The sequence below is a fragment of the Triticum urartu genome, chromosome 1 (assembly GCF_003073215.2).
Source record: "Triticum urartu cultivar G1812 chromosome 1, Tu2.1, whole genome shotgun sequence".
In the NCBI taxonomy this organism is placed as follows: domain Eukaryota; kingdom Viridiplantae; phylum Streptophyta; class Magnoliopsida; order Poales; family Poaceae; genus Triticum; species Triticum urartu.
In genome coordinates, this window is record NC_053022.1 from 4,427,100 (window position 1) to 4,451,426 (window position 24,327).

General features: G+C 49.5%; 1 protein-coding gene across 1 annotated transcript; it reads right to left on the minus strand.

Annotated features, from left to right (window-relative positions):
• Nucleotides 1–12,278: 12,278 nt before the first annotated feature.
• Nucleotides 12,279–20,092, minus strand: LOC125551456 (wall-associated receptor kinase 5-like). The gene is made up of 5 exons (XM_048714945.1): nt 19,740–20,092; nt 14,992–15,594; nt 14,240–14,713; nt 13,812–13,961; nt 12,279–13,719 (listed from the first exon to the last, which is right to left on the minus strand). Exons 1-5 carry the CDS (start codon nt 20,059–20,061, stop codon nt 12,467–12,469), a joined length of 2,802 nt encoding a protein of 933 aa, XP_048570902.1. The 5' UTR covers nt 20,062–20,092; the 3' UTR covers nt 12,279–12,466.
• Nucleotides 20,093–24,327: the final 4,235 nt, after the last annotated feature.

The following is a 24,327-nucleotide window of genomic DNA, read 5'->3' on the forward strand; positions in this document are numbered from 1 at the left end:
TACTGTAGCGGTGCTTAGGCGAAGTCCTGCGTCGGTAGAACATCAACATCGTCACCACGCCGTCGTGCTGACGAAACTCTCCCTCAACACTCGGCTGGATCAGAGTTTGAGGGACGTCATCGGGCTGAACGTGTGCTGAACTCGGAGGTGCCGTGCGTTCGGTACTTGATCGGTCGGATCGTCAAGACGTACAACTACATCAACCGCGTTGTGCTAACGCTTCCGCTTTCAGTCTACGAGGGTACATGGACAACACTCTCCCCTCTCATTGCTATGGATCACCATGATCTTGCGTGTGCGTAGGAAAATTTTGAAATTACTACGTTCCCCAACAATGGCATCCGAGCCTGGTTTTATGCGTAGATGTTATATGCACGAGTAGAACACAAGTGAGTTGTGAGTGATACAAGTCATACTACTTACCAACATGTCATACTTTGGTTCGGCGGTATTGTTGGATGAAGCGGCTCGGACCGACATTACGCGTACGCTTACGCGAGACTGGTTCTACCGCCGTGCTTTGCACACAGGTGGCTGGCGGGTGTCAGTTTCTCCAACTTTAGTTGAACCGAGTGTGGCTACGCCCGGTCCTTGCAAAGGTTAAAACGGCATCAACTTGACAAACTATCGTTGTGGATTTGATGCGTAGGTAAGATTGGTTCTTGCTTAAGCCCGTAGCAGCCACGTAAAACTTGCAACAAATAAAGTAGAGGACGTCTAACTTGTTTTTGCAGGGCATGTTGTGATGTGATATGGTCAAGACATGATGCTAAATTTTATTGTATGAGATGATCATGTTTTGTAATCGAGTTATCAGCAACTGGCAGGAGCCATATAGTTGACGCTTTGTTGTATGCAATGCAATCGCCCTGTAATGCTTTACTTTATCACTAAGCGGTAGCAATAGTTGCAAGAGAAATAGTTGGAGAGACGACCATGTAACGACACATTGATATAGATCAAGATGATGGAGATCATGGTGTCATGCCGGTGACGATGGAGATCATGACGATGCTTTGGAGATGGAGATCAAAGGCACAAGATGATAATGGCCATATCATGTCACATATTATGATTGCATGTGATGTTTATCTTTTATACATCTTATCTTGCTTTGATTGACGGTAGCATTATAAGATGATCTCTCACTAAATTATCAAGGTACAAGTGTTCTCCCTGAGTATGCACCGTTGCGAAAGTTTTTCGTGCTAAGACACCACGTGATGATCGGGTGTGATAGGCTCTATGTTCAAATACAATGGGTGCAAAACAGTTGCACACGCGGAATACTCAGGTTAAACTTGACGAGCCTAGCATATAACAGATATGGCCTCGGAACACTGAGACCAAAAGGTCGAGCGTGAATCATATAGTAGATATGATCAACATAGTGATGTTCACCATTGAAACTACTCAATCTCACGTGATGATCGGACATGCGGCGTTCGCCCACGGCTGCGCGATGGAGCTCTGGGCCGTGTGTCAGCCCAAGGAGATGCGCGGTGCTGCGGCTGTCACCGGCATGTGTCGCCGGAGCTGGAGAAGGTGGCTTATGTAGCTGCAACCAGAGACGAGGAAGACGGCGTATGTAGCCGGAACATCGGGCATGTGTTGCCGGCGGAGAAGGAAAACGGCGTGTGTCACCGAGGAAGAGGATAGAGGCTGTGTCAAGAGTGGTGGTGGCCGTAGCGGCGGCCATGGCGACGATGATTGGAGCTGCAACAACTTCAACGGCGGAAAGTCAAGATTAGGGAGAGATTGTTAGGAATAATCTCGATGCGTTTCGGTTGTATGCGTGTGTGTGCTTAGGTCGAGCCGGTGTGTGGTCTGGCTCATGATCGTATGACGATCGAGGGTTGTTGCAGCAGTCGCTAGCGATCGCGTGATGGTGACCAGGTCATGAAGATCAGGACGGGCGTGCGTACGTGCGGTGCGCGGGGTGACAGAGCAGCCCGTGATCACTACGTCTTGGCCAGCTACAAAATCGGCTGCATCGTTGGTTTGTTAGCAGGCAACACGGATGGATATGGATGTGCATGTAATGGTTAGTTGTGGATGCATGCAGATCGCTTGGAGTTGGTTAGCAAGCTGGTGTGCGTATGGCTATTTAAGCCATGTAATCCAGTCCATTGTTGTACGGTGTGGTGCCGACCGAGTTAGGGCTCGAAAGGAAAAAGAACCGCCGTTCGTCGGCGTGGCACCGTTCGTGCGGCGAGGCGTTTGTCGCCGGAAAATCTAGTGTCCCCCTCTTTCTTCCACCTCTATATGTCCGTGTGCGTGTAAGAGAGAGGTTCGTCCGGCGTTCATGTCGCCCGAGGCTATTCAGCATTCATCGCCGGACCGGGTATGTCCCAACAAGTCCGGGCGACAGTTTTTTTTTCCAAGTTTCAACCATCGACAGCTGTTCATCAGCACACCCTGATGGATGGAGTGGTGTCATTGACCACAAATGACAACATTAAATGAGTTTGCTGGAGATTCTGAAACCTTGTTGTAACATGATTTGGTTCTCAAGCTTATTTTGGTTGATTTATAAACATTCCCATAGTAGTCCCTTCATTTCAGTCTATTAACTAGCCTGAGGCCCTTAGCAAAATCAGGCCACGGGTTATCAAAAGGCCTGCACTAGTGTACGTATTATTCAGATTGACAAAATGTGGTCTACTGCTAGAGTGAATTTGTTTACATTCTAGCTTCAGCAGCGACAGCATTGCATGCAGTTTCCGTGGATTAGCCCAAAAACGAAGACAAGTGGCGAATATTGGTTTGGAATGTGCATGGTGTTACGTTAGCAATTCTGGAGATAGGAGCCGAACAGTAAATCATATCTTCCTATGGCCATATGTGTAGAATTCAGATGAGAAATGGACATTCTAGTTGCTGCTGCTGTGATCAATACTCCGTAGGAGATGACAAGTTTGGAAAGCTTATTTCACTGAAGTCAGCTCTCTATTGCTCCCTCCGTTCCTAAATATAAGTCTTTTTACAGATTTCAATATGAACTACATATGAATGTATATAGATATATTTCAGTGTATAGATTCACTCATTTTGCTCCGTATGTAGTCCATATTAGAATCTATAAAAATACTTGTATTTAGGAACGGAGGCACTCCCTCCATCCCATAATATAAGATGTTTTTGCAAGCTAACATAGGTTGCAAAAACATCTTCTATTGTGGGACGGAGGGAGTGATATTGTTCAGAGATTATATGTCCACGCTTTTCGGTGTGAATTACATTTCTGGAGTAGACAAAAAAACTAGGTGTAAAACTAATTCTACTGGGTGGGTGTGTATCAAATCAACACAAAAAATGCATGCAGTTGAACCAAACAAAATGAATACAGAAGATGTATTTACCTTTCTACGCCACCTGCTGAGGCCTCCACTATGAATTCCTTTGCATAGTTGTCGAAATGGCTTTGGAGTAGCTTGACAAGGAAACACAAGAATCATTCTGGCTTGGCACAGGCCCGGACCACAGCTGCCAAGTTATTTTCTGAAGAAATAACACTGCCAGAGTTAACTCACGAAACTGAACTTACTGAATAAACTGAACCTTGATAAGCTCAACACTTGGCAAATTGAGCCTACATTCTCTGGGAAGAAAATGCATGTAAACTCTGTAGCCATGCAGTTTTATGAAAGTCAAAGCAAAGGAATGTGATTGTACTCTAGGGTGATTCATGAAAGACTATACTCCCCCTGCATAGACAGTTGTCTTAACATCTTATCAGGGGCTGCATCCTTCCGCAGTTATACTTCTAAACTGTTTAATTCTCTTTTACCGCTCATAGGCTCCCAGCCCAGCCCATCCCAGCACTTTTCTTGCTGTGATGTGAAGCTATGCTTTCTTTGTTGGCTGAACTTTTGGCCCTACTGTTCAATGCCTCTGAAGCGCTTTAGGCGTTAGCAAAGATGGTCCAAGGAAATGTGCAGCCAGCAGGGAAGTGTTTCTCGTTTTCAACACCCACACCGCACACGTCTCGTCCAGCCAGCGACACACACCCCGCCTCCTCGGAGTACCTTGGCCCTCGCCTCCGTTGTCCACTCGACCGCCCACAGTGGTGTCATTGACCACATATGACAATATTGATTGTGTTTGCTGATGTCTGCTGGAGAATCTGAATTCTGAAAACTTGCACTATTGTTCATTTTTTTCCTGGAAAATAGAAATTGTAACTTTATGCCAGGAAGCTAAACTGCGCACAAGGTTCTTGTTAGCATAATCTTGATGGTTAGGAGTCAAAGTATTAGTTGTCGCCGGTGATTAGAGCAAGTGTCCTGGTTCGAGTCAACTTGTGATTCGTAGGGTCCAGCTTGGATAGTTCGTACTAGCTTGTGTCATAGTATCGAGTCCTAGTCCTAGTAGTATTACGACGTCAAGTCCGTGGTAGAGTTAGGTTCTGGCACGTGAGGTTTGGGTCGACTGGTCCTGGTCCTGCATGTATATATACACAGGCATGGCTAGCTATTGTAACACCGGTGGAGAGAAACCAGAAAAGAAATAAAGCGAAGAAGGGGCACGATACAGACCCTTGGCTATAAAAGTTTTTGTGCAAGTGTTCATGTGATTTGATGTGAATCGATCCTCTGGTGAATTCCAACAGTTCTGGTTCAGGCTACCCTCATTTTTCAATATTCAGAAGCTTTAGGATTGCTTTCTGCATCTTCTTTTCGGTGGTCACTTGATTTCAGTCTACTAAGCAAAATCAGGCCGCAGGTTATCGAAAGGCATGTACTAGTGTCTAACTAATAATTATATTACATGATTTGTTGGTTTTTTCTGAGTTGGCATGTGTGGGGCATATGTGGTGAGCATGTGAGGTGGATAAGCTGCATGTCAAGAGAAATATGATAGTGGGGATGAACTATTTAGGTATTATAGATTCACGAAATGTGGCATGGCATGACGGTCTTATGCTCGAGTGAATTTATTATATTCTAGAGCCAGCAGCAACAGTTGTTGGAATTAACCACGATAGTTAGTCCTGTCCGGGTCGGACTAGGAGCAGTCACCCATTATGTCTTGTAGTCTACTAGGATAGCTACTATATAATCCTAAGTACCCCTGTAATCTTTGTAACTCAGATCAAAAGAAATAAACATAGGACCGACACGGTCCTACTGCCATAACTCGTGTGTGCTCCTTATATGTTGTGGGAATTGCACGATGTATTACTCAGGTGCAAACGGACGTATATATGAAGTACAATGGTGGGCCACGACCTCAACTATACAAGACAATTAGGAGATGGGCCCAGTACACAAATATGCACAACACATATACTCAACACCCTCCTGTAGTCGAAGCGGCACCACTGCTGACGCAAAGATTGGACCGGAACTCCTCAAATGACGCCGTAGGCAAGCCCTTGGTCATGATATCTGCAAATTGTTGGGAAGTAGGAACGTGTAGAACACGAATATGGACAAGAGCCACTTGTTACTGAACAAAATGAATATCCAACTCAATATGCTTGGTCCGACGCTTATGTACCGGGTTAGCGGAGAGGTAGACCGCCGAGACGTTGTCGCGGTAGACCACCGTGGCACGATCAACAGGACAAGAGAGATCCTGAAGCAGCTGGCGAAGCCACGAACACTCGACGACGACATTGGCCACAACACGATACTCAGCCTCAGCACTGGAGCGAGAGACCGTAGGCTGCCGCTTGGACGACCACGAGATGAGTGAGGGTCCAAGGAAGACATAGTAGCCCGAGGTAGAGCGACGTGTGTCAGGGCGCCCGCCTAGTCTGCATCGGAGTAGGCAGTGAGGGCAGTGTCGGTGGAGGCGTGGAGCGTGACACCAAGGTCCACAGTGCCACAAAATAGCGGAGAATCCGCTTGATCGCAGCCCAGTGAACGTCCCGAGGAGCATGCATATAAAGACACACATACTGGACGGCATACTGGATCTCTGGTCAAGTCAGAGCGAGATACTGAAGAGCACCAACGATAGACCGGTAGAAGGCAGCATCCGAAGCAGGAGAACCATCCGTGGCAGAGAGCTTGGCCTTCGTATCAACAGGCGTAGCGACGGGCTTGCAGTTAAGCATGCCAGCACGATCGAGGAGCTCATGAGCGTACTTTCGTTGATAAAGGAAGAAACCATCCGGACGTCGCACCACCTCAACACCGAGGAAGTAGTGCAAAGGACCCAGGTCCTTTATGGCGAACTCAGCACGAACACGAGCAGTGAGCGGACTGAGAAGACCAGTCGTACATGCCGTCAGGATGATGTCGTAAACATAAAGCAGCAGGTAAGCCGTGTTGGAGCCCTGGTGATAGAGGAAGAGCGATGCATCCGAGCGGGTGGAGCAAAACCCGAGCTGGTGCAGAAATGCCGTGATGCGCTGGTACCAAGCGCGAGGAGCCTGCTTGAGTCCGTACAAGAACCGCGAAAGCAGGCACACATGGTTAGGAAGTGCTGGATCAACAAACCCCTTGGGCTGCTGGAAGAAGACCAGCTCCTCGAGGTGACCATGAAATAAAGCGTTGGAGACGTCCATCTGGTGCACCGGCCAAGCACGGGGGACCGCAAGGTGGAGAACCGTGGGAATCGTGCCGGGCTTAACAACCGGAGTGAAGGTGTCGGTGAAGTCAATGCCAGCACGTTGCCGGAAGCCACGAACAACCCAGCGCGCTTTATAGCGAACAAGGATAGCATCAGAACGGAGCTAGTGTTTGAAGACCCACTTCCCAGTAATCACGTTGGCGTGTCGGGGACGGGGAACAAGCTGCCATGTTCGGTTGCGCAGCAGGGCATCAAACTCCTCTTGCATCGCAGCCATCCAGAGCAGGTCAAGAAGAGCGGCTCGAATGGAGGACGGCAATGGCGATGGCATAGAGGTGGATGCCACGTGGACGTACTCGTCTGAGGCATAGGGCGAGCGCGGGTGACCGGACCGACCGCGAATGGCTCGGCCACAGTCGCCGGTGAGGAAGGCACTGGAGCCGCCTGAGCCACGGGCATCGAGGCCACGGTCGAAGGGAGCGCGGGGCCGGGGCGCTGGGGCCGCGGGCGTGGGAGCCGAGGCCATGGGCGCTGGGGCTGTGGGCGCTAGGGCCGTGGGCGCCAAGGCCGCGGGCGCGGGAGGCGCAGGAGCCACAGACGCAGGAGCTGCGGGAAGAGGGGCGCCGAGGGTGCCAAGGCCGCGGGCACCATAGCCGCCGTCATAGGAGGCGCCGCGTGCGAGGGCGCCGAGCCGAAAGGCGCCAACGGGTGACGCGCCTCAAAGTCAGGGGCGGGCCAAGAGCGGCGCGCGAACGCCCTGGGAGAGGCGTCGAGACTCCCACGTCATCGGTGGTGGGAGGAACAGCTGGGGGTACCTGCTAAAATGGAAACACATGTTCATCAAAGTAAATATGCCGGGAAGTGCACACACGGTGGGAGATGGTATCGTAGCACCAATAGCCCATGGAGCTAGAAGGGTAGCCGATGAATATGCATGCAACAGAACATGGTGCAAGTTTATGAGGAGCAGTGTCGGCAGTGCTAGGATAACAAAGACACCCAAAAATACGCAAACCATCATAAGACGGCGGTGTACCAAAGAGAAGGTGATGAGGTGCGTATTTCCATCGTGGGCGACAGGGTCGAAGTTTAAGGAGAAGTGATGTGGTAGTAAGTGCGTCCGGCCAGAAGCGAGGCGGCACGTTAGCATGGAACAGGAGTGTGCGAACGTAGTCGTTCATAGTGAGAAGGATGCGTTCGGCTCGACCGTTCTGCTGTGATGTTTACGGGCATGTGAGACGAAAAACTGTGCCATGGTACGACAAAAAACTGCGGAAAGCAAGGTTGTCGAACTATTTTCCATTGTCAGTCTGAAGAGCAAGAATGAGATGCCCAAACTGCGTGCTGACATAGGAGTAAAAAGCTGTCAAAGTGGAGAGTGCATCTGACTTTCGTCGCAAAGGAAAGGTCCACACATAATGAGAATAATCATCAAGAATAACCTGATAATATAAGTAGCCCAAATTACTAGGAACAGGAGAGGTCCACACATCGCTATGAATTAACTGAAAAGGAAAAGAAGCAATGGTGGTGGAGTTATTAAACGAAAGGCGAACATGTTTGCCGACACGACAGGCATGACAAGTGTGATCCTGTATCTTATTACACGAAACTGGAACTCCTAAGAATATGACGAAGTGTGACGGGGTTGGGATGACCCCAACGAGCGTGCTAGAGGTCGACGCCAGCGGAGAGAGCAACCAGGCGGTGGTGGCGGATGAAGTCGAATGCACCGGATAGAGCTTGTTGGGGCAGTCACATCGGTGGAGTACCATCCTACTTCGAGCGTCCTTAACACAAAAACCAGGCTCGTCAAATTCAACGGTGACAGGATTTTCACGAGTGAAACAACGAACGAAAATAAGATTCTTAATAAGATGAGGAGACACAAGTATGTTAGAAAAAGATAAAGGCATGAAATTAGAAGGAAAAGAAGTGTGCCCAACGTGTGTGATCGGAAGTGTGGAACCGTCACCGACAATGATGCGGCGGTCGGTGGTGACGGGAGTGAAGCAGATAAGATTACCAGGATGAGCAAACATGTGAGCCGTGGCCCCGGTGTCCATGTACCAATCACCGCCTCCAGTGTAGTTGTTTGGCGTAGGGGCGGTGTGCAGCACGACGAGGAGTGCCGAACCCCAAGGCGCCGGTGGCAGCGCTAGCGAGGGGGACAGAGACGTCATCGGGAAGCCGTAACCGCCGCTCAGCTGCGGCGGTAGGTACCCTCCATAGGGCTGCGGAGCCGCATAGTATGCATGATGCGCCGGCAGGCATGGGAAGGGTCGGCACAGGGGCCCGTGGGACCGGCATGGTTTATGCATGAACGACACCGGTCCACGGGTTATATCCAGCGGACCAAGGAGGAGGCACCTGGAGCTGCTGCTGACGAGGCAAGCTTGTGCCCTACTGCTGCTGCTGCTGGCCGCCACGCCGGCCTCCGCGGCGCCATTCGACAGGAGGCGTGGGAGCCGTTGGAGGCCCGTACGGGAGAGACAGCAGCCTTGGCTACAGCCGCGGCGCCGGGTACGGCGCTTGGTGGCGCGGCTGAGGACGTGCGGCCGGGGCAGCGGGGGAGCGGGTGGGGGGGGGGGGGGGGGGGGGCCGGGGGGGGGGGGGGGGGGGGGGGGGGGGGGGGGGGGGGGGGGGGGGGGGGGGGGGGGGGGGGGCGCCGCGGGTGGTGCCGGCGGCAAGGGCGGCGTGGATGGCCCGCGCCTTCACCAGCTTCATCCGCCGCTCCTCCAGCCGGAGGTACGCAACGAACTTGGCGAAGGAGGGCTCGGAGATGTGGGTGAGGTTCGCCGCGGTGTTGCCGAAGTCCTCGTTGAGCCCGGCGGTGAGCATGCGGAGGAGGAGGCCATCATCGATCTTCCCGCCAATATCATGGAGCTCGTTACCGAGAGTCGTCTTGGGGCGGCGACAATAGTCATCGATGGAGGAGTTGTACTGGTGGAACCCAAAAAACTGTTGCTGCAAAAAAACCATGACGTTGAAGACGATTGTCGATGAAGAGCCCGTTCAGCTTGGTCCATGATGTCTACGATGCAACTTTATTCATGTAGACACGTGTTGGGCCTCCAAGCGCAGAGTTTTATAGGACAGTAGCAATTTTCCCTCAAGTGGATGACCTAAGGTTTATCAATCCGTGAGAGGTGTAGGATGAAGATGGTCTCTCTCAAACGACCCTGCAACCAAATACAAGAAATCACTTGTGTCCCCAACACACTCAATACAATGGCAAATTGTATAGGTGCACTAGTTCGGCAAAGAGATGGTGACAAAAGTGTAATATGGATGGTAGAAATCTATTTTTATAATCTGAATAAATAATAACAGTAAGGTAGCAAATAGTAAACGGGCACAAAACGGTATTGCAATGCTTGAAAATGAGGCCTAGGGTCCGTACTTGCACTAGTGCAACCTCTGAACAGTGCTAACATAGTTGGATCATATGATTATCCCTCAAAGTGCAATAAAGAATCACTCCCGAGTTCCTATTAGCGGAGAACAAAAGATAGAAATTGTTTGTAGGGTATGAAACCAGCTTAAAGCTATTCCTTCTGTTCGATCTATTCAAGAGTTCATACTAAAATAACATAAATCTATTCTTTCCGTTTGATCTATCCTAGAGTTCATACTAAAATAACATGAAAGCAAATTCATATTCATAATACTCAATCCACATAAAGAACTATAAGGAGACCCCAAAGTTTCTATCAGAGAAAAAATAATAAAAACATGCATCAACCCCTATGCATAGATTACCCCAATGTCACCGCGGGAATCCGAAGTTGAGTGCCAAAACGTATATCAAGTGAATCAATATGATACCCCATTGTCACCTCAAGTATTCACACCGCAAGACATACATCATGTGTTCTCAAATCTGAACATTTAATCTAACATGCCAAAACTTCAAAGGGTAAAGATTCAATTCATCACAACAAGAGTATAGAGGGGAGAAACATCATATGATCCAACTATGTTAACAAAGCTCATGATATAGATTACGAGAGAGAGAGAGAGAGAGATTAAACACATAGCTACTGATACAAACCCTCATCCCCGAGGGTGGACTACTCCCTCCTCATCGTGGTGGCCGCTGGGATGATGAAGATGGCCGCCAGAGATGATTCCCCCCTCCGGCAGGGTGCTAGAAAGGGTCTAGATTGGTTTTCGGTGGCTACAGAGTCCTGCGGCGGCGGAACTTCTGATCTCGGTTAACCCCGAAGGGTTTCGGAATATTTAGGAATTTATAGTGCAAAGAGGGGGTGCGGGAGGCCACCGAGGTGGGCACAACCCACCTGGGCGCGCCTGGGCCCCCAGGCGCGCCCTGGTGGGTTGTGCCCCCCTCGCGGCACACCCCACGTGCTTCTTTGGCCCACTGTTGGTCTTCTGGTCCATAAAAAACCCACAAAAAGTTTCGTAGTGTTTGGACTCCGCTTGATATTGATTTCCTGCGTTGTAAAAAACAAGCAAAAAATAGCAACTGGCACTGGGCACTGGATCAATAGGTTAGTCCCAAAAAATGATATAAAGTTGCTATAAAATGATTGTAAAACATCCAAGAATGATAAAATATCAGTATGAATACTTCATAAATTATAGATACGTTGGAGACGTATCAGTCCACACGGCGTGGGCGTTATCACGTCCTGCACGACCTTCTGAAAGAGGTCCGGTGAGGTGGTGAGAAAGAACCACCGGATGATCGTGGTGTCGATGGTGGACCAGTCATGGAAGTCGGGGACGAGGCTGGAGTCGACGGAGCCGTCCACATGATCAACGAGGTGGTACTCCCGGGACACGAGGGAGAAGTACGTTTTCCACGCATAGTAGGAGGAGTCCGTCTGGGAGAGACGAACCGGAACTCGCTCGTAGATGTTGAGGTTGCGGAGGTCATTGATGTCGGGAGGGTTGGCGCCGGCGAACGTGTTGGAGTTGATGGTGGAGCTGGACAAGGTGACGGACGGCATGGCGGGATGAGAGGTCCGGCTAGGGGTCGGTGCGGGTTAGGGTTCGGAGGCGGCGGCGTGCGGCAGGAGGGGGGATGAGCAGCGGCGACTGGGGAAGAGCGACAGCTGCGAGGGAAGTGGAGGGGCGCGATGACAGCAGAGGAGCGGTGGCAGCGTGTGCAGCGGAGGGGTGGAGCGCGGTGGCGGGGAGGAGGGAAGGAGCGGTGGCAGTGGGGCGCGAGAGAGGCGCGGGCGGCGGCGGTGGCGCGGTGAAGGCGCGCGACGGCGGCGGCGGTGCAAACGCATGTATATATGGCTATGACCTTATAACTATATAAGGCAACTAGGAGGTGCGTCCAGTACACAAATATACACAAACACATATACTCAACACTTCTGTTGTCGTGCGTAGCTAGCTTTGAGATTGATCAAGTGGACGGCAAGGTGTTACGTACGTGCCTCTGCTAGCTAGCTTGAGAATCCATTCAGCAGCCAACTAGCTAGCTTGGCACGTAGGATCTCCAGGAATCAATACATGCGCGTGTATCTCTAGGCCGAAAGTACAGGCCAACGAATCGCCTCGTATACGTACGCTGAAACGTACTCGGCAGATCAGTCTACGTACGTGCAGTCTATATGTACGGTTGGAAAGTACTCGGTCGGTTCGACTACTGCGTGATAGCTCTTGACGAAAAGTAATCGTCTACGAGCACGTACGAGGTTTGGGCACTACATGCAGTTTGTATCGTCATCTTCTTCATCAAAATTGAAGATAGCTATATAAAAGTGCCCATTATAAAAAAATGGAAACAAGTGATCTAGTGTACATTGCACTTGGTAAGAAAGATAAATCAAAGGTACACACATTTCAGTCCTTTTCTGGAATACAATATTTTCATAGGAATTTAGTAGGAAATAGAAATATACTACACTCTAAGTGAAAGCAACTTTTCCTCCAAAATTCATGTGAAATTTGAATTTCAAATTGGCCCTTACTGTGGTAACCCAATAGACCCTAATAACTCCTGTTGGCAGCTATTGCATTCTTGGTTGTTTTGAGACTCAGAATAAACATCGTTGCCCAAGTTAATGGCCTGCGACTTGCATCTAGCATCAGTTCTTGTACGTTGGAGTGGTTGCATATTTTCATCATTTTCCGGAGTGGCATGGCTGGAGTTTGACCTTTTAGTTCGCAATAACTGCAAAGTCATCTCAACTTCTTTCATAGTAGGTCTCTCTTCACCTCGGAGCCTCAAGCACATCTCCGTAAGTGAGGCAACACTTTTAATCTCTTCTTCGGTTGCCTTCTCACAAACTTGAGCAGCAGCAACCTCTTTGATTGGCCTCACTTTTAACTCCGAGAGAAAGTAATTGGCCAAATTTTGCTTTGAGCCTGACTCGGTTGTAAAAATAGGCTCCCTTCTCAGAAGTAGCTCCACAAGTACCACACCAAAACTGTATACATCACTCTTCTCGTTTAGCTGCCCAGTATGGTAATATTCTGGATCCAAGTACCCAAATGTACCTTGTATATTTGTGACAACATGGGTTTGGTCAATAGGAACCAATCTTGAAGCACCGAAGTCTGAAACTTTAGCAGTGTAGTTTGCATCTAGCAGTATATTAGAAGATTTCACGTCACGGTGAAAGACTGACACCAAAGCTGCCGAGTGGAGATAATATAGAGCTGCTGCAGCTTCCGTGGCAATTCTTAGGCAGTCCTCCCATGACAAAAGGAAACAGCCACTGCTTGAATTGGCATGTAGAATTTCATATAACGAGCCATTGGGAACAAAGTCATAAACTAATAGTGGGACCTCAGTTTCAAGACAACATCCAAAAAGTTTTACTATATTTCGGTGGTTTATTTGTGAGAGAACTGCTACCTCATTAATAAATTGACTGATCTCACCTTCATTAATGTTCTTAGACCTTTTTATCGCCACAACATGTTGGTTGGCCAAGATGCCTTTGTACACCATACCATGCCCTCCACGACCCAGTATACGTGTAGAATCAAAGTTATTTGTTGCCTTCTCTAGTTCTTCCAAAGTGAATATCTTTGTCTTGTCACTCGCATTTTCATCTGATGATATTAGCTGTTCCAGCAGAAGGCCTTTGTTCTTTCGGAAATGCTTCCTTCGCAGTTGCTTTTGGATGTCCCTTTTCCATCTACGAGCAAGAACTATTGTAATTGAGCTGAGAAGTAGAACTCCGAAGCCACTACTAAGCCCAATGCCAACACCTGCAATGATATACTATGTTAGCTTAGTCTTGTGCTGCCTTTTTCTTGTTCATGTTCACTGTAAGACTAAGGAACTGGTATATAGAGCTCACCCAGTAGAAGATTTTGCTTTTTTGTCAAGGTGCACTGCATTGTTTTAGCATCATACTGTGTTTTGCCAGGACAATTCGTACAATAGTACCTTCCTATAGAATTATGGCATATTCCTTCGCAAATGCCTGGTCTGTTGCACTCGTCAATATCTGCAACAACATCTTAGTAAGATGACAGAAGTTTACAGAACATGATACTGAGAATGGAGATCATGACTACTTTGAAAGTATAGATATCCTATATATATTGACTTCAAAGTCCTTCAAAGAGGAATTCATGATTGCTTTCCCGTACTACAATCAAGGTCCATTATTACTAAAACAATTAAATATAAATGTATATGTAGTATATCTGTGTGTGTAAGAGAGAGACAAAGACAGACACACAGAGAGAGAGAGAGAGAGAGAGAGAGAGAGAGAGAGAGAACCTTGGCAGCCATTTCCGATATAGAGATTTCCTTGGAAGCCATGCATGCATTTGCACCGGTAACCGATGTAACCATCAGTTGAGTTGACGCCTAAGCAAGTGCTATGGTTGCTGACACATGCGTAACCAGACATGTTCTGTTGTGCCTCTCGGCAGGACAGACCGGCAACGGCCCATTGCACAGATACCGATTCCCCAAAACCAATATAGAGTTCAGGTTCCTTGGATACATGCATCCCATACATGTCACCCTGGTAACTTGAGGTGTCTTCGATGTCCACTAGCCCGCCGTTTACATTTATATTCATCACACGATAATGATCCTTTAGTTGGAGGCTGGACGTCAACGTGTTGGTGGAGTTGAGCTGAAATAGCTTCCTTGCACAACAGCCTTCTTCTAGGCCGAATGGAAATGGAACACTGATGTTCCCGCACTTTCGAGAGCAGTTTTCCTTTCGTTGGACCGGATTATACCCTATTTTCCGAATGAAATTAAGAGATTCATCAGAAAAGTACAGTTATTTATACACCCCAAATCAAATTTGTTTGGCTTGATTTGGGTACACATGTATGCAGGTGTAATTAAGCATGCAGTTGGTTTTCCAATGGAGAGAAAGTGCATGTTGCGGTTAATTGATCAAGTCTTCTCACAAAGTTTTTCTACATATATTGAAACAAACACAAACTAATGCCATCTTAATCGTATAACATAAAGGAAAGACAGAGCTCTGTGGGATGGAGCAGGTAAATTACCTCTATCACGCAAGCATCCATCGATTATGTAGGAATTGCCTTTATACCCATTATCGCAAATGCAATTATAACCACGACCACCTGTGATAGGATTGCGCACCCACTTGCTGTGATTGCTGACACTTCCGTAGTTGGTCCTGTTAGCCGGGTTGGTGTCGCCCGTTGCTTGATCCATTATACTCCAAGTAATACCGGCATAATCAGTAGTTATATTGATTCCGTCCCAGAGTGAGCTTCGGTTAGGGGCCAGCTCCCCCTTGCCATGGCGTACAAACCGAAGCTGCAAGGTGGGAGCAAGAATGACGATGTTCGAAGTGGAGCAACATCCGGTACCATTGCAGTCTTGCCTAGGAACGGAGGTCTCTGTGATTTCCTTGTTCGGGCAGGCAACTGTACAAAGCGGCACCATTGCATTTGAGTCTGTGTCTTGAGCGACATTTGTGTCAGTTCGATCGTGCAACTGGTATACATCCAAGTCGCAGCCAGTGATGTTTACTACGGCGGACACAAAATATAGAGATCTCCCGGGAGCATTCCATGCCATCTTGTAAACGTTGACGCCAGATCTCATGGGGATATAATGTGAAAATGCGACTCCTAAACCTGTCATGAGAAAACAATTATGAGCGAAGCACATGAAAATGTAGCGAGAAGAGACAACCCTCCGTTCGTGGCCATTGCCGTCCTTGGTTGCAACATACTATACACAGGCCGTCGCAGCCCTCCTGTCTGTCTCCGGTGCAGCTCGCCGGCGGCATGGTCATGCGTCCCCCTGTTGCAACTTCCACCTCTCCCCTGGATGGATCTCCCATGTAGCAAAAAACCATGTCGACCGAAGCTTTTCCGGTTGCCGGTTGAAACAAAATAAAGGCTCCGACGTTGCCGTCGCAGAAATAGCTCTAGTCGATGCAGCAAAAACAGATGTTGTTTCCAGCTCAAGGCTTAACGGGTTGTAGCAAAACAATCTGCCAGGTCTAGCTTTGGTGTCGGGCGATGGAAGAAAAACTGCTCTGTTGGTTGTAGCAAAATCCCTCGCGGGTAGTAGCAAAAGCTGAGGACGGTTGCAACAAAAAAAAACCACCACCGTAGTAGGTCGCAGCTCCACCATGATGGATGTAGCAAATCCATCACCAGTAGTAGAAAAATTCATGGATGGTTGCGGCTTCTGGCTCAGCTAGTTCTAGCTCCCAAGGGTGGATGTTTGCTGGTCGGAGTGGAGCTAGATGGATCGATGGAGCGAATTCCATGGCGGCTGCGGGGGCGCACGGGAGGAGCACGAGAAAGCAGTGTGCACAGACGGTAGCGGACATAAAAAGAGAGGAAGATGATGGAGGGTACGGCGGAAAGGGGCGTGGGGTGGGGCCACCAGGAAACGTGTGTCTGTGGAATTATGACGGATCGAACGAAACGATCAAATGCCCAGCGCGCATCCGGCGCTAATGCTTCGTCCGGTGCGTCGGCGAAGTGGTGAAAGATGATCATTGATGGGAGTAGTGATGCCAAGGTGCGGTGCCGAAAAGTCACATGATCATCTTCCAGAGAAGTCAGATGAGTCAAGAAGTCATGCAAGTTAGCATGTCTCAGTAGTCGTGTCCAAGTGCTCGTCTATGTGATGTTTCGTTGATGACTCACGCCAGGGTCGTCTACTTGTCTCGACAAGAGGACCAAATAAATTTTTTTGGGGCAGTAAACCAGCGAATGGGAGTCTCTTTAAGGAGGTCATAGTCTCTACATGAGACTGGACTGGATGGTGTAGTCCACCGGGTGATGTGATCATAAGGTAGCCGGCATGTATTTCGTTAGGGTGGATGGTGCAGTCACAAGGTTGCTAGTGTGGCTGGGTAGTCTAGCTCATATTTGAATTTGTTCATAAATTCACCAAGTCAAATCAAAATTAAAGGAGAGATTGTGACGGACAATCTAGTCAGCAATTTGAGTTGTGTGGAGTGAGCAGAAAAGCTGACCAAGGATGAATCGTCAACATGGCAGTATCAAAACAACACATAGAAGATCTAGCGTCAAGATTAGAGAGAGATTGTTAGTGCAATCTTTGAATTGTAATCCAGGATATGCTAGTTAGGAATAGGATAGGCTCGACCTTATTGTATTGTATGAGTGACTATATATGATGACTTTAGAGTACATGTGCATATAGCCAGCAGTTGCCTATACTATTAATCACGCTTTAAGTCGCATAATTCCAGTGGTTAGTTATTGGTTTGTTGCGGATTTTGATGAATGAGAGAAAGAAGCCAAACTCTCTTGAAGATTAGTTGCTTCTTAGGGCATCTCCAGCCGCGCCCCCAGGAAGGCCTCCCCAGGCGATTTTTTCGTGCCGGCGCCGAAAAAACGGCCCAGTCGCGTCCCTAGGAGCCCGATTTTCGCCGGCCTGGGCCGAAAACAGCGCCGGCGGACACAGACCGAACCCGGTGCGCTGGGGGACGCCCTGGGGCGCCGGGGCGAGCTATTTTGGCGCGAAAAAGCCGCGGGCCAGCCGCGTCAGCTACACGGCGCCTCGTCTTCCCCCAAAGGCCTCGGTTCCCGCGGGGAATCAATGCCAAGGCTGCCGCCGGTCAGCCTTACCATTGATTCCTCACAGGCGGCGCGTCACGGGACGACGGGCCGACGCCTCCCCTCCCTCGCTTGCGTACACACAGGCGCGGCGCGGCTATATAGCCGGTGGCCTCACTCGCCTGTGCCCACACCAGTTCCGCCCCTTGCCGCCGCCCAGCCCCTCCCTCTCCCTACCTCTCCCGATCGCCGCCGCCCAGCCCCTCCCTCTACCTCTCTACCTCTCCCGAGCCCGTCGCCATGGCAGAACGCTTCCCCGGAGACGAGGCGGCGGCCAACGGCTTCGGCCGCCTTTCGCTCCGCGAACAGGAGTCCTGGCTCCTGTTCCAGGCGAACATCCCGGCGCCGCCGGACATGCGCGCCGGGCCGACGGGGTGGAGACTCAGCGCCGGGGGAGTGCCCATTCCCCTGTTGCCCGACGTCGTGGCGAAGCCGAAATACTTCGCCGAGGAAGTCGAGGTCGTGCGCGCCACCCTCACCGACGCCCAACTCTCCCTCCCCCAGTACGCCGCCGACAACCACGCGGCTTGGGCGGCGTATTTCGAGCGCCGCCAGCAGCAGCGCTTGGCGTCCACCAACGGCGCGCCGGTGGTCGGCGGCCGGAAGAACAGCGAGGGGCGCCACCTGTGGTGGGGCGTCCCCGGCCGCACACTCGAGGGCGTGCTGACGTACCTCGAGGGCGGCAACGACCCGCCGTTGGCGTACCTGGCGAGGGTGGCCGCCCCGGCGCAGCACCGACGCGCCGGGCCATGGGCGCCAAGGAGGTTCGGGTCCTCCTCCTCTTCTTCCTCCTCCCGATCTTCATCGCACTCCTCCGGTACTCCGGCCCTGCTCGGCGTCAAGGCCGAGCCCGCGGCGGAGACGCCCCTCGGCCGGCGCACTCGCAGCGCCGGCATCGTCATCAACGAGGGCGGCCGGCGCGCCTACTCGTCGGCCCCTCCTCCGCGCTTCGTCAAGCCAAAGACGGAGCCGGGGCTCGCGCCGGTGAAGAAGGAGTCGGCCGCGCCGGTGACGACGGAGCTCGACGACGACGACACGGCCCTGGAATGGGCGCGCAGGGACTCCATAGCGATGGAGAAGGAGCGCCTGGAGAAGGCGAAGGAGCGCCAGTGCGCCGCCCTGCTTCGCTTCGCGGAGCGTCGACGCGGCCGCGACAAAGGCTGAGTCGTCGTCATCTACGACAACGACGACGACGACGACGATGCGCCGCCACCAATCCGCCATGGCGACGCCGGGCAGAGGTCCAGCAGGGGCGACCGCGTCAAGGAGGGGAAGGCCGACGACGACGATGGCGGCGACGGCGGCGACTTCAGCCAGTTTTTTCTTTAGATTAGTTTATATATATGTGCTATGTAATGAAAATCCGCAAACTTCGCCGAAATGTGCCGAAATTTATCGTGTTTGGCCGAAATTTATCGTGTTTGGCCGAAATTTATCGTGTTTAAGACGAACTTCGCCGAACTTCTTTTATTTTAAAACGTGCCTGGGGCGGCCCTGGGGCCGGCGGCTGGGGACCAACTCGTCCCCAGGCTTAATTTTTCCGCCAGCTCACCCCCAGGCGGCGATTTTAGGCGTCCCTGGGGGCCAACGGCTGGAGATGCCCTTAAGAGGAATTTGGGAGGTGAGCTGTGTTGAAAGTAAACCCAACGTCAGGATCGGATTACACGTACGTATAGGTATCCAATTAGTTACCGTGTAGGATTAGTCTTCTGTACTGATTCCGTCAAGTAATCAGGCAGCCTAGCTGCTATTTATACGTCCGTAAACCCCACTTGTAAGATGTACCGTTAACAAGCAATAAAGTAAGGACAAGGCTCGATACGAACCTTTGGCAATCAAACGAATCTTTTGCGTGCGTGTCGTTTAGTTTCGTACGCGCGTGTATCCTTGGTGTTACTTGCAGGTTGCAGCTACTTTACGGAAGGATCAATCAGGCGCTTTGCTAGAGCAAGCTAGCTTTGTGCTGGGTGAATTGATCGTAGGAAGCTAGCTTCCAATTTGTACATCTCGGCATAAAAGAACTTTGTCTAGATTGCTCAGCGTCGCTTCGCTTTATCGTCGTTCCTATCGTCAGACAATACTCGACGGTGTTGACTGGGCCAACAAGCTGAACACCAATGCCCGCTTATAATAGTAATAATGAGTAATAGATTAGTATGCCATACCGGAAGTGTTACCTGGGGAAGCAGAATTAATGTCGATGTCGTAGGTGACCTCCGTGGCGCCGTCCCGGAGGAAGAGCCTTGGGATTTGCGTCGTGTTATTGCAGATGAGCTCAAAGTCTGGCTGCCAGAAGCAATGGGACGAGCCGATGCCAAAGGGATAGTCGAATGTCAGATTCCCGCAGCTCCTTTGGCAACCGGCGAGCACGGCAGCGGATGGGATGCTCATATTGCTGTTGGAAGCATGCACCGTCGGTGCTGCAGCACAAACAAGTAAGAGCAGAGGAATAACTACGCCGAAGGGGCTCATCTCCACCTTCCACAAGTGAACAATCATCTCTAATACTGCAAAAATATGTTTGGAGAAAAGGTTTTCCTTGGGATGGCCGCCACAACGTCGTTGCTTTCTTGCTGCTTTATAGTGCAGATGATAAATAGATTCCCGGCAGATGTTGTCAGGAGTGCCCACATGCGGTGGAACTGCCTTGCCTTCTTGTGAGAGAAAAGCAACATGGAGAACCTAGGATTCGTTGCCGACAAGAGGCAAGAATTTCCAAAACTCATGGATCACATGAATAACTGGACAAACATGAAAAAAGCCGTCCTTGAGTCCACACCGCAAATGCCATCACAACAGCACCTTAACTAAATCTTTCATAGGGCAGTTAAGGGGTTTGTGTTGAGCTTCCAAACGGGAGACTGTGAAATCATGAATACTAATTTTATGGTTTAATAAGTTTTCCTCTGTTGTGCTTCTGCTGCAACACGAGTTCCCTTTCATATAGATTTGGTGGCTTTCTGCAGTAACAAAGTTCACTATGCATGTTGTGTTTGCTATTTGGATATTTGGCCCCCTCGATTATGCTGTGTTCCCCGCAAAATAAAAGGAAGGGAAAATTATGCCTAGCTGCTTATTTCACACTCAACTTAATTTATCAACGTCAAGACTATAGCAATGTTGTCTTTATTTTGATTTTTGATTTTTTTGAAGGATAGAAAGGTTGACTTATGTTGATCTGATTTCAGAAAATTCATAAGTATGTTGACAAAAATGATTATGTTAAGTGACATATGCCTTAAGAGGTAACTGTGGTCTGAAAAAAATATTTTACTGTTCCTTCAATACTGTTCAATACCATGTTTAGTTGATGATACTTCTAAGCTATCCAAAATGTAAAATGACTATTCAAAACCAAGTTAGCGCTCAACTTAAAAGGTTTTATGAAGTTCAGAATTTAATATAGCCGGTTTCCTAGTACAGCGTTCAAGTCGGACCAAGCACCATAGTTTAGGGCTCAAAATGGACTTTTTTCCTTTTTAATATTGGTATATATTGTAATTTGTATAACTTCTACCAACAAAAGATCTCCCAACTGCCGCAAATGTACGGCACACAACCAAGATTCGTTTCCCTCCTCTGTAATGCATGTGGAAGACCGTATTACAGTTGTATTTCTGGACTCACATTGCCAATTAGCTCGGCTGTAGGGTGTTGAGTTTGTGTGAGAGACCACTTGCTCCACCACCCACACAAACAAGTGCAATGGTCAGTACACGATAGATCAACGCAAAGGACGCCAGTCGAGGGGCCCCCACATGCAGCCGCGAACCGCCCGAGTTCTTCCTCGGCGGCTACAATGCGTGCCTGATTTTTTTAACACAATATAGACGCAAGTGCTCATATATACGCACATACTCTTATCCCTATGAACGCACACACGCACATCCTACCCTATGAGCACGACGGGAACATCTCCTCCCAATGCAAACGTATCTTCAGAAATCCTGAAATTAATCCAAGAATAATGTGATCACCAGGACTTGAACCCTGGGGCTGGGGATTGGTTTGACATGGCAGGACTGTTTATATGTTATTATTTCTACCTTGTTTCTGTCTATATATGTCTACCTACCAAATATGATAATGTCATTTGAGGAATAGAGATAGAAATCCAATCCTCGATCGTTTGATATATGTTAGTCTACGAAAAAGATACACGTCCAAGATGCCAAATGTATATTTCCATCGTGCTGTGTGTGTGGTACAGTAGTGTAAACTCAGGAGATTAATGGAGCAATCACACTGTATTCATTCACAGATAGTTACATATATAGTACTCCTTCCGTTTCAAAAATTTTGTCTTATATTTATCTAGATACAGATGTATCTAACACTAAACATAATTAGATACGTTCGTATTTAGACAAATTTAAGATAAGAATTTAGGGATGGAGGGAGTACAAGGCTTGGCGTGGTTCGTGGCCTGGTCATGGCATCATGCTCATGCCTCGACAGTTATGCTCCTTGTACGAGCCTACACAGGTCGCGTGTCACGGGTGCCGGCGCTCGGAATATTCGTACTAGGCTAACGTACATCAGATGTCCCTGGGTGTCTCTCTTGTATGATGGGAATATTCGTACTAGGCTTTACGTCAGATGACTCTGAGTCTCTCTCTCGTATGATTGGAATATTCGTATTAGGCTGACGTAAGTCAGATGTCCCTGGGTCTCTCTCGTATCATTGGAATATTCGTACTAGGCTAACGTACGTCAGATGTCCCTGGGTCTCTCTCGTATGACTGGAATATTCGTACTAGGCTGATGTACGTCAGATGTCCCTTGGTCTCTCTCTCGTATGATTGGAATATTCATACTTGGTTGACGTACGTCAGATGTCCCTCGGTTTCTCTCGTATGATTGCAGGCTATGTGCATCCTTTGCCATCCCCGAAATTACCCATCTCCAGAGGAAGAGTCTAAACCCCATCCGCTGGAACTGCCCTCCATCGCGAACCTCGGCTCCCTCTACCACGCGGACAGCTAGAGGGAGTGCTCACGATTCTATCGTGTTGATTATGGCAACAGTTACAGAGGTACAAATAGCCGAGGCCACCCAACGTCTCCCAAGATATACACGGCATGCAGGCCCAACGTGGAGAGTGGTTGTGATCCTCAAAGCTAGGAAGTAGTTACAACAATATACAAAGTCTACATACATGCAATGACCGAGTTTAACACCCCCCCCGCAGTCGGAACGCCTCCGGTGTGGATGTTCAGACTGGACCTAAACTCGGTGAAGACCGCGCTCGGGAGCCCCTTGGTGAAGACGTCGGCATACTGAGATGCTGAGGGAACATGTAGAACTCGTGCTTCGCCCAAGGAGACACGATCACGCACAAAGTGAAGGTCAATTTCGACGTGCTTCGTGCGTTGGTGCTGAACAGGGTTCGTCGACAGATACGTGGCGCTGATGTTGTCACAATACACAAGCGCGGCGCGAGCGGGAGGACACCGGAGCTCCTGGAGAAGCTAGCGCAGGCAGGTAGTTTCAGCGACACAGTTGGCAACAGCCCGATATTCAGCTTCAGCACTGGATCGGGACACCGTGTGCTGCCGTTTAGATGACCAGGAGACAAGGTTTGCACCGAGAAAGACACAAAAGCCAGAGGTAGATTTGCGGGTATCCGGACAGCCGGCCCAGTCGACGTCAGAATAAGCAATGAGGTCATGAGATGGCGACTTATAGAATTGCAGACCGTAGTGTGAAGTGCCCTTAAGTTAATGCAAGATGCGCTTAACCAGTTGGTAGTGGGTGGTGCAGGGAGCGTGCATGAATAGACACGCATGTTGCACAACGTAGGATATATCTGGGCGGGTGAGTGTTAAGTATTGGAGGGCTCCAGCGAGACTCCGGTACAGGGTAGGATTGGAGAGAAGGTCGCCATCATGGAGGGAGAGTTTGGCTTTGGTGTCGACGGGTGTGGAGATGGGATTGCAATTTAGCATGTTGGCACGGTCTAATATCTCAAGCACATATTGTTGTTGGGAAAGAAATAGGCCAGAGTGGTTGCGAGTGACATTGACTCCAAGAAAATGGTGAATATCACCTAAGTCCGACATGGCAAACTCCGTCTTGAGGGAAGTGATAATGGAGTGAAGGGTAGTAGTAGTATTGGCAGTGAGTATGATATCATCTACATAAAGTAGGAGATAGGCAACGGAGGAGCCATGATGGTAGATAAAAGCCACGAAACCCAAGGACAAGATGAAGGCTTGAAAGTGCAAAAACCAAGTCCGGGGGGCCTGTTTTAACCCATAGAGAGATTTCTTGAGAAGACAGACGTGGTCGGGAAAGGAAGAGTCGACAAAGCCCGACGGTTGTTGACAATAGACTGTCTCACCAAGATCGCCATGGAGGAACGCGTTCTTGACATCAAGTTGATGAATGGGCCAAGAATGCGCAGTGGCGATGCTGAGGACAACCCGAACAGTGGCTGGTTTGACAACTGGGCTGAATGTCTCTGTATAATCAACGCCTTCCTGTTGAGTGAAGCCACGGAGAACCGAACGCGCCTTATAGCGAGCCAGCGTACCGTCGGAGTGGAATTTGTGACGGAAAATCCACTTCCCGTTGACCACATTAACACCTGTAGGACGAGGAACCAAACTCCAAGTATCGTTCGTTAGCAAAGCATTAAATTCATCAAGCATGGCGTCATGCCAATGGTGATCTTTGAGAGCAGCTTTGTAAGAGGAGGGAAGAGGAGAAAGGGCAGTGGAAGTCGTGAGGGAAAATAAGCGACGTGGTTGAGCAAAACCCCTC

Excerpts from the sequence above, each read along its gene's own strand:
- LOC125551456 (XM_048714945.1), bottom strand. The coding sequence starts at position 20,061 with ATGATTGTTCACTTGTGGAAGGTGGAGATGAGCCCCTTCGGCGTAGTT. Across the intron at positions 13,962-14,239 it reads TATCGGAAATGGCTGCCAAG|ATATTGACGAGTGCAACAGA; the intron begins GTTCTCTCTCTC and ends ATGTTGTTGCAG. Across the intron at positions 13,720-13,811 it reads AAAGCAAAATCTTCTACTGG|GTGTTGGCATTGGGCTTAGT; the intron begins GTGAGCTCTATA and ends ATATCATTGCAG.